The following is a 16,821-nucleotide window of genomic DNA, read 5'->3' on the forward strand; positions in this document are numbered from 1 at the left end:
AAATTCACTGTACATATTTAAAAAAAAAAAAAAAGTCAAGTTTAGCAGTCTGGTTATTTTAGTACATGGCTTCATAAGGCAGAAAACCTACTGGATACAGTGTGGGGGGCAGTTGGCTGTCAGAATTCATGTAGAATTCTTCTTCGTTTTACTCAGTTCTTTAAAAAATTTTTAATTGGTTAAAGACCCATGTCTTGTATGAAAGCTTATATTCTTCCAAAACAAAAAAAAAAAAGCTGTTCCTTCCTCCCTTAAAACAATGTTGTCAAATCCTTTCTTTGTAACGCTGCTGTGGTACAAACTTGAAGTTGCAGCAGCCAAGCATTAAGTAGTTCCCCACTGGCTTGGGAGGAAGCGTGTCCGAGAGTCCTCTGCTGCGCTGGCCGTCGTCAGAGCTCCAGGTAGCTGATCAGGGCCACCATTACTAGAGAGTTAGTTGTGATAATGACAGCATGTGGCACTGGCCTCATCACAGAGTCTTCCACCATCATACTTGTCCCTGAAAGAAAGGGAGCAAGGAAGGAGCAACCATCTTGTTGCACAGACACAACCTGATGCCTTGTGGAAAGAGTCGGGAGGGTTGGTAAAATGTTAATTCTGGGGTTCTGCGTGCTCGTACTGCATTTATCTCTGATGAACCTCCCACGATCTGAAACAAGAATTTGGAGGTGGGCCCTGAGTACTTACACCCTGAATCAAGGGAACCTGCTGGAGTTGGTGTTGGGGCCCTGCAAAGAGAGTCAGGATTTCACTCTTAGTGAGTGTAAATTGGGCTTGCGTGGGGCCTCAAGAGCTTTAGCTGCAAATAAAATAAAGCTGGGTTCAGACTAGACTGAAAGGTTGCTCAGAGTCTGGGGAGAGGTTAGCTGATGGAGGGCTGGAGAGGAATACGTCAGAAGATCCTTTGAGTGAATGGCACAAGAGAGCCAAAGACCAATTCCAGAGACTCAACCTAAAACACCAGGGTCAGATGTTCCCCCATTTTCCTGGAAGGGAGAGCAGGATTTTAAGACATAATGGCATTTATTGCTATTATGCCATGTTATGGCCAGGTAGGGGAGGAGGTATGACTAAGTCATTTACTTATCAAAGAACAGGGGTAGCAAATGACAGGCAAGTAGTCCTGCAAATTAACTCCTCTCTCTCTGAGCTCGTTTTCCAGTGGTCTGTGAAGCACCCTGTAAATGAGCATTTGTGCATGCAGCCAGAGGAGCGTACGTACCACTGTTTCGGAGGATGTGAACTTCTGCTGGGATTCCATCTCCCCCAGGGCCCGTCACCCTGATCTGTACAAAGGCGTGAGTGAAGTCTTCAGGGACGGGGATGTCGATCCGGCTCTTGCTGGCCAGGTATAGTGTGGGAGCAGAGTGGGAATCCTGCCTGTAAAGCATCTGTTGGAAGAGGCAAGTCTGAGTTTATATTCACTGTGATTGCCTTAGGGTCACTTAGAAGAGAAGGCCAGCTACATGCTGCCTGTACCTTGTACCCCGTAACTGCAGACTCATCTGCCTTTGCCATCACTGGGTCCCACTTGATGCTGACTGTAGACCCAGAAAAAGTCCAGGAGATGTTGCCAGGTGGCCTCTTTGGTGCTAAGAGATACAAAACAAGACAGAGATTCAGTCAGTTGGGGACCAATGAGAAGGTTGTGCTGGTTACAACCGTCTCCTGAGACTCTACAACGAGTCGACAGGGCTGATGGCACCACGATGGTTGGTTTAAAGGGAAGTATCCCAGCAAACATTACTCTGAGCACAGATCTTCTCAGATAAGTGATGCACCGACCACAAGACTGATCTGAGGAAATTCAGGGAACTGTTTTATGGACTACTGAAAATGGCGTTAGAGCACCAAGATAAAAAAGCTAATCAGTTAGCTGATCACTGGGGATCTTCTGGAGGAAGCAGCAGCCCCAGGGAGTACAATGTGCAAAACGATCAGGGCTCACTCACGTGGCTTTGTTGTCGTGACGTTGGTAGAGGGACTGGGGGGGCCGGTTCCAGCCCGGTTGTATCTTCTGGAGGAAGCAGCAGCCCCAGAGAGTACAATGTGTAAAACGGAGGCGATCAGGGCTCACTCATGTGGCTTTGTTGTCGTGACGTTGGTAGAGGGACTGGGGGGGCCGGTTCCAGCCCGGTTGTAAGCTCTGACTGACACATGGTATTTCGTGTTGGGGTTTAGGCCTGTTACATGAGCCGATGTGACCAGCCCTGCTGTTCTCACTCTGTCAGCTGCCTCCTCTTTATCACCATCCTTCCAGTACCGGATCTGAATAGAAGAGGGTATGATGGGTTTAGTAAGGATAGAGGCATCTGCAAATACCAGACTCAGTCCATCCACAGCCAACACTGGAGACCCTTCGGTATTTGTTTCTATACGTTTTGCTTAGTATTATTATAGTATTATTATAGTATTATAAATACTAGTATATAGTATTATTAATATAGTATTATACTTATCGCCCAGGAATAAGGTTACAGCCTGTGTGGAAAGGCAAGCAGAAACAAAATGATGTTTCTCTCTTACTAATCTCTCTTGTGAGCAGTAGTACTGTCCCCGTTAGAGCCTCGTGCTGTCCATTAATTATCTTCCATCTTTGGAAACAAAATGCTCTTTCCTTTCACCTCACTTAGCCTGGGGGAATTTTCTTTGCTGGGCTCTTGGATCTCAGTTCCAGTGTCTCTCATCCCCATTGCAGGCTCGTACCTCATAGCCCAAAAGCACTCCAGTCATGTCTCCCTGCTCAACGGGCTCCCAGGACACATCCATTTCTGAGGACAGAACAGCCTTGGCCATAACTCTGAAAGGAGCCGCTTTCGGTTCTGAAAAAGACAACAAAAGGGAATAAAATCCTTTTCCTCGCTCTGGGCAGCATAATCACCATACTGAAACGAAGGGCTCTCCTGCAGCACCATTACCGTGCAGCCAGACAGCTGGTATTATGTGTGCGGAGCAAAGCAAGGGGAAGAGATTTAGGGACTTAGTAGGACAAGCAGGGCCACGGCTGCGTGCTGTGAGGATCTGCGTCTGCTCTGAAGCTCTGGGTGTACAGTCACAGCTGGGCTTAGGGAAACATCTGTCTGTGTATTTGAAGTAGAAGATAAATGTTATGCTGAAATCACTGTCAGCTGCTCTTTGAGTAAAAGAAACCTCTCCTATCGTGGAGTTCCCAGACAGACACAGCTCTGCAGGGAGCTGGTTGAGGACACAGTGTTTGGTTGGACAAAGCACGGTGAATTCAGGGTCGCCGCAGTCCCCCTTTACCTTCTTCTGCAGAGTACACGATGGCAGTGAGGCTCTCCGGTCCCTCTCCTTTCCTGTTGTACGCTTTGATCTTCACTTCGAAGGGGGTGTAGGGACCGATGCTCTCGTTGCGGTAGACGTAGTGCAGCGATTCTGCATGCGGCACCCTTGCTGTCAGCCACCCCTGGGTGCCTTTCTTGCGAAATGACAAGATGTAGCCAAAGCCATCTCCGTTCTGATAGTCCCGCAGCGTTGGCTGTGAGGGGGGCAGAAAGATAGAGGACCCTTGGTCAGTTCAAACGAGCAAGACTTTGGACTAAGCACAGTGTTTGGCTCAACCACATATCAAAATTGTAATTGCAGCACTCATTTCCCAAAAGAAATGGCACGTGCTCCTCCCCCTGGCCCTCTCCCAGCATCCACAGCTGGTGCCGTGCTGCTGACTTACTGTCCAGTTGATGATCAGCTCGTTGGGAGCCCCTCCGCCTCCGCTGAGCCCAGATGGTGCCACAGTAGGTGCTGTCGGGTCCCCAAACAAAAGCAGACAGCACAGGTTGGGTTAAGGAAACAGTAGGGATGAAGATGAGCAGACACCGCGCGGTCTGGGAGTAGCCAGGCTTTGACAGCTCGTATGAAAGTGCTTGTCTATATTTTCAGCTGTGAGTATTTCAGATTTGTGAAAATCAGGTCTAGAATACTGGCTAGTGCCTGACGAGCTTATTTGGAGGCAGCATGTCTCCGAGGGGACAAGAATCAAGCTCAAAAGCAGGGATATGGAGGAGAGCCTTTATTAGAAAGGAGTTAATATGCATTTGGTATGTTGAGAGCAGTTCTCCTGCTGTTCTTACATCGCTTCTGCTTACACGTTCAAGCAGCAAGATAGAATGAACATTCACAGCCATTTGCTGGGAAATTTACCTTGTCTTTGCAGAGTTGTGCTCTGTGATGGAATAGGGCTCTTTCCCCTTTCTAAGCATTACTGCCCAGAAGGTACAGGATTTGAAGCTAGGATTTATAGTGGTTTAATAAATTGTATCTAATGCTGGTGAAGTTAGCTGCCAGCTCTAGTACCGCTTTGTCTTTGACATGTAAATGGGCAAAAAGGCAGAAAATTTTGTGATGGCATCGCCTCTAGGAGCACTCAAGGAGATGACTAATTGTTTGGGACCAAGGCATGCTGCAAGTCAGCCTTCCCCCTCCAGCATGGAGGGACAGGTACCTCTGATTCCCCTTTCTACCTCTGAGCGTATCTGCACGTACCTGCTTCTTTGGTACGGATTTTGCTGGAGGGTAAACTTGGCTCCCCAACTCCAAGAATGTTACTCGCTAAGACCCGAAACTCATAATCCATCCAAGGAATGAGGTTCAGCACCTGGGCTGTCTCTGCGTTGCCTTCAATGTTTACAGGATCTATATAATCCAATAACATGAGAGGAGAACAAATAGAGCGAGTGGCAGCCAGCGTACGAGCACAGAGCAAAAACTTGTCAGTGAGCTGGTGCCCTGCAGCCAGCGCGGGCCACGCGACCACTGCTGCCATCAAGACACTTACTGGTACGCATTTGCTTCCATTTGCTGGAGAGGAGGGTCCGCGCCTCGATGATGTACCTGGCAATAGGGCTGTGGTTATCAAAGCCACGGCTCCAGCTCAGCTGGACGGTGGTGTCACTGATGTCTCTCACCACCACGCCCCCAGGGGGGCCTGGGGGTCCTAGGATGATGGGAGACAGACAGACGTGTTACTAAGATGAAAGATTTGGAGGCTTATTGCTCTTTATATTGTGCAAGTCATAAATTTAAAATCAGGCCTTTCTTTTCTGGAGGCTAGGAAGCCTCACCTCCAGTTTTGGCCTCCAGAAAAGCTCGTAAGCCTATCCCATCTAGTCCAAATGTTAGATGGTGAGGTGGTCGCAAGGGAAGAGCGAGCTGATCCCTTGCAAGGACCATGCCATTACTTCAGGCTAGTAAGGAGCAGGGGACTTTACGATGGAGAAATTACCTCTGACAGTCAGCGTGGCTGACTCGGAAGCACTGTCCACAACTGTCTGGGCCGTACACGTGTACCGCCCCGAATGCTTCAGCTGGGCGTTGAAGATGCTGAGGTCCCCAATAGCTTCCTTCTGTGTGGGGAGGAGAAAAGGCAGTGCGGAGAGCATTTGAACATGCCTGACCACAATCCAGCATTCAACATGCAAACAAAGAGGCCGTTAGTAGTTTTCTGTCCTTTTTGATGGTACATAATTGCCCTTTCTACTCACCACACTGGCTCGCCGGTAGTGCCCCTCAGACTTGTCAAAGTCAATGGGGAAATCATCTAGTGACCAGGTGAAGGTTAGGTCCATAGTTGGATCGTGGGACGCGTGACATTGTAGAGTAAGGTTTTCACCTACATTGATATCAGCACTAGATGGTGCCAATGTGATCTTGGTGGCATCTGCAGAGAAAGAGCAGGGAGGGCTGTTAGCTGCAAATGTCCATGTACCAGATGTGTATTAATGCTGCAGAGCATCCAAACCAACTAAGACTTTCCAACTTGTCATCCCTCTCTAACAGCTGCAGTTTTACAGGAGGAAGATGAGGGATTACAGTGGTTAGAAAATGGAAATGCTTTTCTCAAGGACCAGTTGTTGGTAGGTGTGATTTGGTGGGTCAGGCAGAAGGTTAGCTGCTCCACAGGCTGAAATGTCTCTGATTCCCTGAGTACTGCATTGCTTTTTGGGAGTAGAAAGAGAGGAGAAATATCACATCATGGCATTCTTAGACGTTTCTTGCTCGACTGACCCCAAATCAGGGCAAACATCTCTACCTCGAACAGAGAGGATTCCAGTGCTGTTGGCTTTGCCCATGAAATTCTCAGCAAAGCAGGTATACTTTCCCTCATCAGATTTGCTGATGTTCTGGAGGATCAGGGTGCCATCTGTGGTAATAGTCACCCTGGAAAGGAAGAACAACCATACAAGAGGAAGGTTAAAATGTCTGTTCACTCTGTACACCTGACAATTTCCAGCACTTGCTGATTTTAGCGAAATTGGTGATAAAGACAGGACTGCAAAATAGGAGTTTTCTAAAGAAGAAACTAGAGGAATAACAAAGTGCTTGTGTTCAGGGATGTAGCAGCACACTTGGGTCATCAACTCCAGTTTTCTGGCAAGAAAAAATGTGATTTTAGCTATGGTTTCTAGGTAGAAGCTGACTCTGTGCTGCTACCTGCTACTGTTGATCAGAAGTTCAGTCCCTTTGGTCCAGAGCACAGTGGCTTTTGGTGCTGCTCTTGGTTGGCATGGGATGATGACCTTCCCACTTCGGGCTGCAGGTATCAGTCGCTTCACTGGGTTTAGTCTAAAATCTGGTGCTAAGGCTACAGGGGGAAAAAAAGAGGATTAAGGAATGATTAGAAAACCCTGCTATGTGAGCATTTCAACTGCCACGTAACTAGGTATTGATTTGTCGCTAGACTTGGTAACAGAAGCATGGCAATATCTGGTGAGCAAGATGGAGTGATTCCTCTGCTGCCAGGTGGTTTCTAACGCCTGTCGAGGCAGGTGTTATGTGATATGTGTCATACTTAGCGATGGTGATATGGCCCTAACAAGTGCAAGGTCTTTGAGAGACACAAGAACAGCTGCTTTTGAAAATGTAGAGGATATTCTCTTCAATATCCTGACCAAAGTCACCAACGCAGACATCCAGCTTGCCTAAAACTCCCCCTGGAATTGCAGAGATAGAATTGGGTTTTATCTGTTGCCCTCATGCATTGCAGTGTGTTAATGTTGAACGGTTGATGCTTAGGGCCTTTAATTTATCTCTGGCATCTACTGACCACGAGGAGATAAGCTTTTAGACTAATGTGGAACAAGTTTGGCATCAGTCCAGTTCCAGTCACCATCTGTCAAAGCAGGCTGAATGGATACTGAACTCTTTCCTTTGACCTCTTTCCTCCAAAAAAGAGGAAGGCTCTGTAGTGGAAGAGAGCTTGTAGTGCTGCTGCTGTCTGTCCTGTACACTTTCTGTAGCTAAACAGATGTCCTTGATCTCTTTCAGCATTACTGAATTTACACAAGATTTAAATTTTAAAGGGTTGTAGAGTGTCTTGTTGAAGCAGCAACTATATTTCCATGGTGAGTGAAGCAGTTTTTGTCTGCTCTTATCTTACTCTGAGATCGCAAGCACAGGATATTAGGAAGAGATCTAAAATGCTTCAGTGTCCCATTGAAACCCAGAGCACTGGGAAATGAGAAATTACCTTGCACTGTTAATTCAGCACTTGCATATACTGTGCCATGCTTGTTCTCAGCCACACACTGATACATGCCAGAGTCCTCCAGGACTAGCTTGGAAAATCTCAGCTCTCCACCGCTCACTTCGATGCGGTTCTGTGCAAACAAGAGGATGAACCCATTAGATGAGAAAAAACAAAAATGGAACTCAAGCCTTGTGTGTTCAGGGTTGAGTTTCATTATAGACTCTTATGCCAGTTTGAAGCCAGCCTGGTTTTCCATGGGAGAAAACGCAGGCCATTTTTTCTGTGTGTCCAGTCACTACCCCACATTGCTGTGCTCTGTTTGCTGAGACTTCTGAGTGCCTGAGCAGCAACGTGCAGGTCATACAAAGACAGGTACAAGGTGCTATTTATCCGCCCCGATAACTGGCTATGTGTTCCTGTAGTTGCATGAAGCAATGGCTGGGATGGCAGTAACGGGAGAAGGAACTTGCTGTCGGTAAGGACTGTGGCATTGCTTTGCAGCCTCATGGGGGCACATGGAATAGGGATGTGGGGTGATAAAACGGGGTTGAGATGCATTTGCAGCGAGGCAGGAGAGGGTCTAAGTCTGGAGTAGCAGGTTCAGTACTGCAAGTTCTGGTGTGCACTGGCTGAGCCGCTCTCGCTGTCAGACCTGCACGGCGGTACCTGGGAGGTCAGCGGCTGCCCGTCCCGAAGCCATCGGACTGCGGGCCTGGGTTTGCCAGCAGCCGCGCAGCTCCAGCGCAGGTCGGACCCGATGTCGGCTTCCGTGTCTGTGATCACCTTCAGCCACTCCGGCTGAGCTGCAAAGGAGCAAGAGAGGTGGCAGAGCCAAGATGATCAGATGAGAGGTTTGTTGTGCCAGGCAGGCAGAAGGATGCTCATTGTGTCATCTCTGCTGGCAGATTTATTTATCACAGCGTGTTTCACCATAGTAACAGCCTTCGCCTTTTGTGCAGTGATGCAAGGCTGAGTCCTCTATGGGTCTGGCTGCAGCTGTGCATGTGGACTGCACAAAATTCTGGCAGAATCCAGATCTGAGGAAGAACATTATGGTTTCTCTTCTTAAGAGTAAATACAGTCTTTCCTGAACTTCAGGAAAGACTGGATTCAGACTAAGAGAACCAGGTTAATGGTTCAGAACCAGATCTGATTAATAGCTGCGAGCATTAACCCTTGTGGAAGTACCCCAGGCTTGGAGAGGACCTTGGTTGAGAGCCAAGTTTGATTTTTACCACTATGCTTCTTTCCCTGGTTACCTCATTTTTGCTAGAATTATTTTAGAGCAAGTTAGGAGCTCTCTCTCTACTTGCCATAGCCTAAATGTATCCAATGAGGAAAGGTATCAGTGACCTCTGCAGGTCTTTGTTAGGGTTTCACAATAGGTTTAATTGAGGCTGATACGAGGCAGGATCAGAGGTGGTGGTTTCGCTCCCAAAGGCTCAATCCGTTGCCTGGGGCATCTTGCCGTGCTCTGGCAAGGCGTGTGTTTAAATGTGTTACCTTGAATGATGATGCGGCCCTGGTAGGTGTCTCTCCCTTTGATGTTTTCAGCCTCACACTCATAAGTGCCTTCATCCTCAAAGCCAACATCCTGGATCTGCAAGAGGGGCTCGCTGCCGATCCACTTGGAGGACTGCGAGCCGTCCAGCTTCCTCCACTTTATTCGAGGAACAGGGCTATGTAAAAGTAAATCTGGTGAAGGCCAGCTCTCAGGTACCCCATGCTGCATTACAGCGTAGTGTAACTCAATTCCCCGTTAGCCACCCAGGTCCCATTCCAGCTGGGCCTTGGCCAGCAGGACAGATGGCTTTAGCCAATTCCTCCCTCCTCCTATTCCCCCTCCATCTCTGGTCTACGGTTGAAGAGAGGGGTTGTGAAAGTTGCAGGTTCTGCGATGCCCTCCCCGTCCTGAGCCTGAGCGACACAGATGCTGCACTCACTTTCCAAAGGCAAAACACTCCAAAGTCACCATCTGCCCAGCCAGAGCGTAGGTGTCTGCAGGAAACCTGGCTTTTATGCTGGGTGCATACTGCCTGGCATCTGTTAAAAGGAAAGCACTGTTGAGGAGTTCTGGATGACTTTAAAATGGCACACGTGAGGTCTTAAAGGGCAGAGGTACCCACAAAGTTGCACTACTTTGCAAAACCTTCATGTGTTTGGATAATTTACAGGTGGCAGAGGCTAAGTTTCATTTTCCTCTCAAAACAGGTCTTACTAAAGTCTCTGAAAACCTCTTTACAACATCTCTCCTTAATTTCCTACCTGCTTACCGCCCTTCGCCCTGCCCAAGAAGTATCTTCAGCTGCACCTCTGCAAGGTCACCAAAAGCAGAGGAGAGTAGTTTTGGGGATATGTGAGCCTGCACAGGCTGCACCTTGTGCCATTTCTCTTTTACAAACATACAGAGAAACCCCATGGATGGGGTTTGTAGGTGCACAAGCAGCAAAGCCTGGAGAGGGGGCTGCTTCCCCCGGGTTCCCCCTGCCCAAGAAGTATCTTCAGCTGCACCTCTGCAAGGTCACCAAAAGCAGAGGAGAGTAGTTTTGGGGATATGTGAGCCTGCACAGGCTGCACCTTGTGCCATTTCTCTTTTACAAACATACAGAGAAACCCCATGGATGGGGTTTGTAGGTGCACAAGCAGCAAAGCCTGGAGAGGGGGCTGCTTCCCCCGGGTTCCAGCCAATTAATATTTTTGTAAGCTCTTAAGCTCCCCTGAGAGGCTGGTGGGTGATTTGTGCACTGCTGGAGTCCTGTGGAGCCCAAGTGCTTTGCAGTGGCTTGTTAATTTTGCATTTTGCCCAGTCCCCTTATGATAATCCAAGAGCACTGACCCTCTGCAGCAAGGCTGAGCCGGGAGAACTTGCTGAAAACACTCTTGGTGATGAAGTCGATGTGGCTGGTGGCAAAGCATGAATAGTTCCCCAGGTCGGAAGCCTCTGTCTTGGCAATGTAAAGGTTTCCTGTGGTCTGAGAGACGAAACGCCTTCCGTCGGCTGGGATGAAATTGGGAAACTCATTCAGGAGCCATCGATAGGATAAGCCTGTGGGGAAGAGAAAAAGGAACAAACTGCACAAGTTGCCTGTGTCCTCTCAGGTGGGACTAAAGCAAGCAGGCTGTCTTCTAGACCAGTCTAAGCTGAAATTGGTCCTTGGACGGTACTTGTTTTCTCCACATGCCGAGTCCTGTCTCTGTTTTGTTGCTTTACAGAGCCTGAATTAAAAGCAGATTTGCTTCCCTAAAATTCCCAAAGAAAAGCAAGGAGTGATTCACATGTCTGGGAATCCCTTGCTCTGTTGCATCCCTCCACCTGGCACCAGCAGTGCTGCTACTCCCTGCTAGTAACAATGCTGAAATGCAAACCCTTACCTGGGTAATGGGGAGGAGGGCTGCAGGCGAACATCACTCCCCAGCCTTCTGTAATCTTCACGGGGTCTCGCTCTTCTGCGGAGAATTCCTGCAAAACTAAACATGCAAAGTGAAACCTGTCCGTGGATGAAGAAAACAGCTGGAGGTATTACTGTATTTTATCTCCCCCTCCACAGGCTGGTCTTCTCAGTGGTTGTCCAGAGGGAGATCCAAAAATATTACTGACTTTCTCCGTAGTGCATCAAATTTCTGCTGCACCTCCATGTTAATGGAAAGTGCCAGGGGATTCCTCCAAGTGATGATGTTGGGTACCATGCACCGGAGAGCTTCTCTCCAGCCTTTATTAATGTGAGCAGGGGGGCTCAGTTTACCCCCCGCATAACTGTGGCTGCATTTCATTTACCTTGTGGAGACAAACTTACAGCCAAAGCGGAGGGAGGCTTCCCTGCTGACGACCGTGCCCCTGGAATTAGATGCCACGCATTGGTAGGAGCCAGCATCCTTGGCTTTCACTGGGTTGCTTATCACTAGGTCGCCTGCAACCAGCCTGTAACGGGAATCTGGCTCCGTCTTTATCTCTGTGCCATTCATCTTCCACCTGCCAAGAGCAAGTGTAAAGAAGTGAGAGGGGTAAATACTCATTGCAACTGCGTGCTTGCGTGGTGCCTTGTAGGAGGCTGTGCTTGGTGTTTTTCTAGCTTTGGTGTGTTGGGATTTGAGTTAGATTTATGTCTGCTCTGTGACCTGGGTGGTATTGTACATCACGTGTAGACGAGGAGGCTGATTCTCATGTTAGTGATTTTCTTTATATAAAAGTGGAGAACGGAAAGCAAAATTCTTGATGGTTGTGTCCCAGTCCTGGTACAGAGAAGAGAGCAGGCGAGCTCACCTGTAGGTCGCAGGAGGGCTGGCTCTTGCTCGGCAAGCCAGCGTGACTTTCTCTTCTGCTGAGCCTTCAGGGAAGAGGGTGTGGACAGGCTGCTCTTCAAACACGGGCCCGTAGTTCCTTGTGCTACTCTGTGCTTGGCACCAAACTGCAAGAGAGGGAAAACCTGCTCAGCTCAATTTAGCTTTTTCTGAAGTGTCTCATTTTTAGTTTTGTAGGGTGTCCCTGGCAGCGTCAGAACTGCATCTAGAACAAAAGAAGGAGCAACATGAAAATCACAACCCATCTGTCACCACAGCCCAGCCCCAACCATGGCTTTGGGCAGATAGCGTGCGTTTCCCACTGAGCATCTCACACCATCTCTGCCGTGCCAGAGGGACCAGACATGCTTAAAGACGTGCAGATGAGGGAGCACTGAGACACGCCTCTCGGAAAGCCGTGCACAGACGAGACTGGAGCTGGGAACCCCGGGATGCCCTCCTTGTCCCTGGCAGTGAGGACGTGCTGGTTCCTCCTCTGTCTTGGCTGGTTGGTTCCTCCTAAGTCCTCTCCAGGACAAGGGAGGAGAGAGGAGAACCTGGACCTTCACACTAAGTTCTCAGCTCTGCCACTGCCTCCCTGCACACGCCTGGCAGATCCCCTCCATCCCTGCGTCTGCAACATCATCAGCTCTTGACGACTCGAACCTGCTGCTTGCTGGTGTGCAAACCAACGCTGCAGGTTATCAGTTCTACTTTTGAACTAACAAGATGAGCTTGAAGCTTCCTCTGTAGTGTTCAGACACGGGTTTGATTCTGATCTTGCTGTCATGTGTATGGCTCAGGCATAGGCACAAGAGGAACATAAGAACCTGCCTGCCTTCTCCTACGCTGTGCCTGGGCCACCCTTTGGTGCGGTGATGATGTTTCACTGGAAAGTGCCAGCTGTCCACAGTGAGTGACTCCGTGTCTCAGATAAATGGCAAATCCTAGCAGACCCCCTTCCACACAGGCTTTATGGAAATGGCAGTGCAAATAAGTAAGAACAAAGCAGAAGCTGCCTGGAAATCTCTTAACTGCAGAAGCAGCTAGTGGGATAACGATCGCCAGCGAGTCTGTTCTCTCCCTGGCACCCTGAGAGACGCCTGTCCCTTAGCAGGGATGGAGCCACCCTCAAGGCAGTGTGCTCCCAGCACAGTCCCCCTCTGCCTCTGCAGTGATAAGCTCGGAGATGCTTAGCTACCCCCAGGATCCTTCTATGCTTTGTAATTGAATTAATAACTGTCTTAAAACTGCCATGCCAACTAGCAATCTGTTTCCTTCCCTACAGTACACAGCATGGTCACTGGTTAAATTAAGTGACACCAATAAGTGTGATGTTTTATGCAAGAGTAACTTCCAGCAGGGAATGGCCAGCTCAGCTCTCCCGGGCTCGGGGGAAGCAGCCCTGTACCTGTAGCTCCTGGGGTTCGTCTCATGTTCCGGCTGCTCTTGCATGCGGAGATGAGGGTGAGACGGGAGAGGGGCTCCGCTAATTGGCTCAGTGGGTTCAGAGCAGCTGTCGGCTGCTCCTTGTGTCCGAGCATCAGGCAATTACCCGGGCCCTCGGCTCCGGCAGCGGGGATGTGCTGCTCCAAAGGAGCCACGTGCAGGCAGGACCCTGATGGTCCCTGGTGTCACACGGGGGAGAGGGACTGTAGCCTGTGTCTAATACTGTGGAATAAGAGAAAAGCAGCTTTTTGAGGGTTGTATTCCCTTCAAGTCGGCGTAGGTGCCATTTTCCTTCTAGAATAGTTATATTCACAAAGGAGAAGCTTGTGTAAGCTGGAAATCTTCTCTCAGTTGGGTCACCAGCAGCTGTGCCGAGCAAGTCTCAGCTGGAAATAACTCTGCTGACCAGCAAGTAAAATAATCATGAGTTAATGGAGAATTAATAAGAAAGTAGTGTATTAATTGTGTTCTGATAGATGGTAGTGAATGGATTAAGTTTTAACAGCTTTACATTTTGAGATTAATAGGTAGCATATGGTAAATAATTTCTATTTATTTAACAAATAAAATATATTATTAACACTCACGTGCATGCCTTTTCTCATAGGATGCTCCTTCCCAATCAAGCCAAATTACTCTAATTATCCCTTCTGATTCCACCCAGAGCCTGCACCCCATTGCTATCTGCTGCTGTCCCCTTTTCTCTGCCAAGGTTATGGACTACAACCGTCAGGCATTGATTTTCTCAAACGTAATCAATGCCAGAAGTCCGGACGAGTTTTTATCTACAGTTCCAAGGTGTCTGGTTGGTGTTGGGGGTGAAATGCCTGGATCTCACTTATTAAGCAAAACAGCTGTTAGATTAAAGTAATAATTAAACAGTTACAAGTTCAGGATAGGGTTAGAACTAAGAACTGAGAGCAAAGCAGGGTGGTAAATCTCAGTACCTCTGAGACTGATCATCTGGACTACTTCTGTCACCCCAGAACTCTCATTTTTAATATCACCAAGACAGGTAGCTTCCTTGGGCTCTTATCATTTGGGTAGCAAGGAAAAGGCAAGCACAAAATAAAGGTCTTCAAGTCTGCAAGCCAAATTTGCAGGCTCAGAATTGGACATGCCTTATGCAGCCCTACTTTCTGTGTTAAAATCCAGCTAGGTGAGCAGAAATTATGCTAAATATGCTGCTACATCTGGCTAGAACAACATTCATTATTAGAAAAAATAAATATTGACACCAAAATAAATAGGAATAGGTGATAATGGAACATCTGAAAATTAAGATTTGGAAAAAGAGCTGCAGAAACGCTTGGTCAGTTCAGACAGTGCTCCAAGAGTGACTTGTGCTATTGTTTGGGAGAGTGAAATACCGTATCATGAAATACACCACCAAGGACATAGCAGTCTCTGTGAGTGTAAAAAAATCCCAAACTTTATACCAGATATTGCTGGAATAGACAAAACTCAAACCTTATCTCCTTTGCCACTGCAGGGAGGTGACTGCCAGTGGCAGGGGGGGGGGGGGGGGGTTGTATTATTAGTAGTATTTGGAAAATATTAAAAGTCAGACCTGGAAAGCCCAGGTGTCCAGGAGGCTGAACGCTTTCCCTTTGTGCTGAGCTCCGCACTAGCTTTGGAGACCAGGAAATTATAGATGTCTGAGTTGAACGTTTTCCAAGGTGTATTCCAGTTTATGAGGGCATCAGCAGCAATCCTTTTATTGAGCACAGGCAGCGTAGCCATAGCTCCGGAGCACTGACCACAGCCTGAAGCCTTGGCACATGAGGGAAATGGGCAATTAATTGGTTTTATAGGAAATCTGAACACACGTGCACAAAATCAAAGCAGTTATTTTTAAAGAGCAGCTCTCTGAGGAGCAGAGGGTTATTTTTAACGAGAAGCTTTCTGAGGAACAAAGGGACAGCGCTTTGGCTAGCCTTAGACTTCAAGATTTTCCACGGCTTTCACTGAATGAAGAAAGGCCAGAGAGATTTTTAGACTTTCCCGACAGCCTTGTTCATTAGAGAGCCTTCTCTGTGCACTTCATAAGCTTTAAACCTTTACATATTGCTGGGAAGTCATCCTTTCGGTGCTACGGCCGAGGGAGGGGTGACATTGCCCACCCAGCTTCCCAGGGCTGGAGCTGACAGCCCAGACCTGGAGGCTTTGGGTCTTCACCCACTCTGGAATGTTTCCTTGAGCCTCATCTATAGCTGGCATTTTTTTGTCCCTGGTCCCTCGCTCATGTTCCCAGTGAGGATTTCTCTCTGTTCCAGCTGGCTCCTGAGATCCATTGCATCATCACCCAAAGGTCAAGAGAAAATAACCCTCACAGGCTTTACAGTGAGTAATTTTTTGTGGGCTCAGCTTGGACGGGGAGCGAGTCGCACAAACTCAGCTGGTTAATGGGAGAGCCCAACTCCATCTTGCTGCCTCTACCAGATTTGGGTCAGACCAATTTCCAAACAGGCTAATTGCCTCCCAATCTAGGGCAGCCACCCCTCCCTCTGCCTCCTCGGGGATCCAGAGAACATTAAAAGGTAATTAGATATTTATAAGGACAGGCGAGCAGTCTCTGCCTGGGATGATGAATTAGCTTGAAGACATTACCTAATTCTCAGTTGGTTGAAATGAAATGTCTCCCTGATGAAAAGGGACCTTCAGAGTGCAGCCTGAGACTCCCCGAGATCCAGAAATGGTCCCCGATGAATGGGGGAATCTTTGCAGTCAGAGTCTGGCCAAAAAGGCATCCCTAGAAAAACCGGGAGGCGAAGTGGCTTTGCCATGAGCGAGTCCTGCTGGCGGGAGGAAATTCCTCCTTGTGCCGAGGCCAGGACAAGCCTGGGCAGCACGGGCTGCAGAGGGGCGCTGGTCCTGCCAAGGCTTTGCCTGAGGATCTGCAACTCCTGCACTTCACCTAAATGTGAATTTATAAATGGCGAGACTTGTGTGTCAGCTGTTCCTGTCCTCTTTCTTGAGCGGTACAAAGAGAGGTTGGACGTAGCACAGACACATCCCCCGGTTGCATAAACCACCCGGGAGAATCGGGCTTCAGCATCGCTGCAGCCACAAAAGCCCTGTGCAGAGCACGGAGCGGTGCGTGCTGGGCGAGCAATGCAACACGTACATCGCGTGCCCTGGGCAACGTCCCGCTTGGCACCCCCGACAGCCTCTCTCCGCTCTCCCACGGAAACCTCCGGGCCGGAGAGGCGAGGGGCTGCTCTTACCCAGAAAGGTGACAACAGCTAGGGATGTGCGGACAAATCCAGCGGCGCCTCCCATCCTGCGCCTCCGTCCGGGTTATGGCCTCCGCGGCTGAGCCTCTGCGGGTGAGTGGGGACAGCAGCCCTGCGAGAGACAGAGAAAGGAGTTATCTGCAGCGCTGCTGTGGCTCTGCTCGGGGGGCCCGGCGTCCGGCTGCACGTCCCCGCTGGCCACGGGCCCGGGGTGAGAGTCACTCGGGAGCAAACGTCCAGCTGCCCAGTGAGGAACACACAGGGGTTTGAAGGAGCTCTTTTTCTTTCTGACATGACAGATCTGGTTGGGAAATTTTTCCTCCTCCCTTGCTATCTGCTATTCTTCCTCCCTCCTCCAAAAATAATGCTTCC

The 16,821-nt window shown here is 48.8% G+C and overlaps 1 protein-coding gene across 1 annotated transcript; it reads right to left on the reverse strand.

Moving 5' to 3' along the window:
- Nucleotides 1-389: 389 nt before the first annotated feature.
- Nucleotides 390-16,495, reverse strand: CNTN2 (contactin 2). The gene is made up of 22 exons (XM_009272782.1): nt 16,441-16,495; nt 11,748-11,892; nt 11,281-11,456; nt 10,859-10,954; nt 10,323-10,532; nt 9,430-9,529; nt 8,990-9,165; nt 8,153-8,289; nt 7,487-7,616; nt 6,451-6,601; nt 6,050-6,177; nt 5,502-5,677; nt 5,243-5,363; nt 4,796-4,954; nt 4,504-4,653; nt 3,692-3,762; nt 3,265-3,499; nt 2,707-2,822; nt 2,082-2,268; nt 1,480-1,592; nt 1,223-1,391; nt 390-499 (listed from the first exon to the last, which is right to left on the reverse strand). Exons 1-22 carry the CDS (start codon nt 16,493-16,495, stop codon nt 390-392), a joined length of 3,111 nt encoding a protein of 1,036 aa, XP_009271057.1.
- Between the last annotated feature and the right edge of the window lie 326 nt (nt 16,496-16,821).

Source organism: Aptenodytes forsteri, unplaced genomic scaffold (genome assembly GCF_000699145.1).
Source record: "Aptenodytes forsteri isolate BGI_AS27 unplaced genomic scaffold, ASM69914v1 Scaffold142, whole genome shotgun sequence".
Lineage (NCBI taxonomy): Eukaryota > Metazoa > Chordata > Aves > Sphenisciformes > Spheniscidae > Aptenodytes > Aptenodytes forsteri.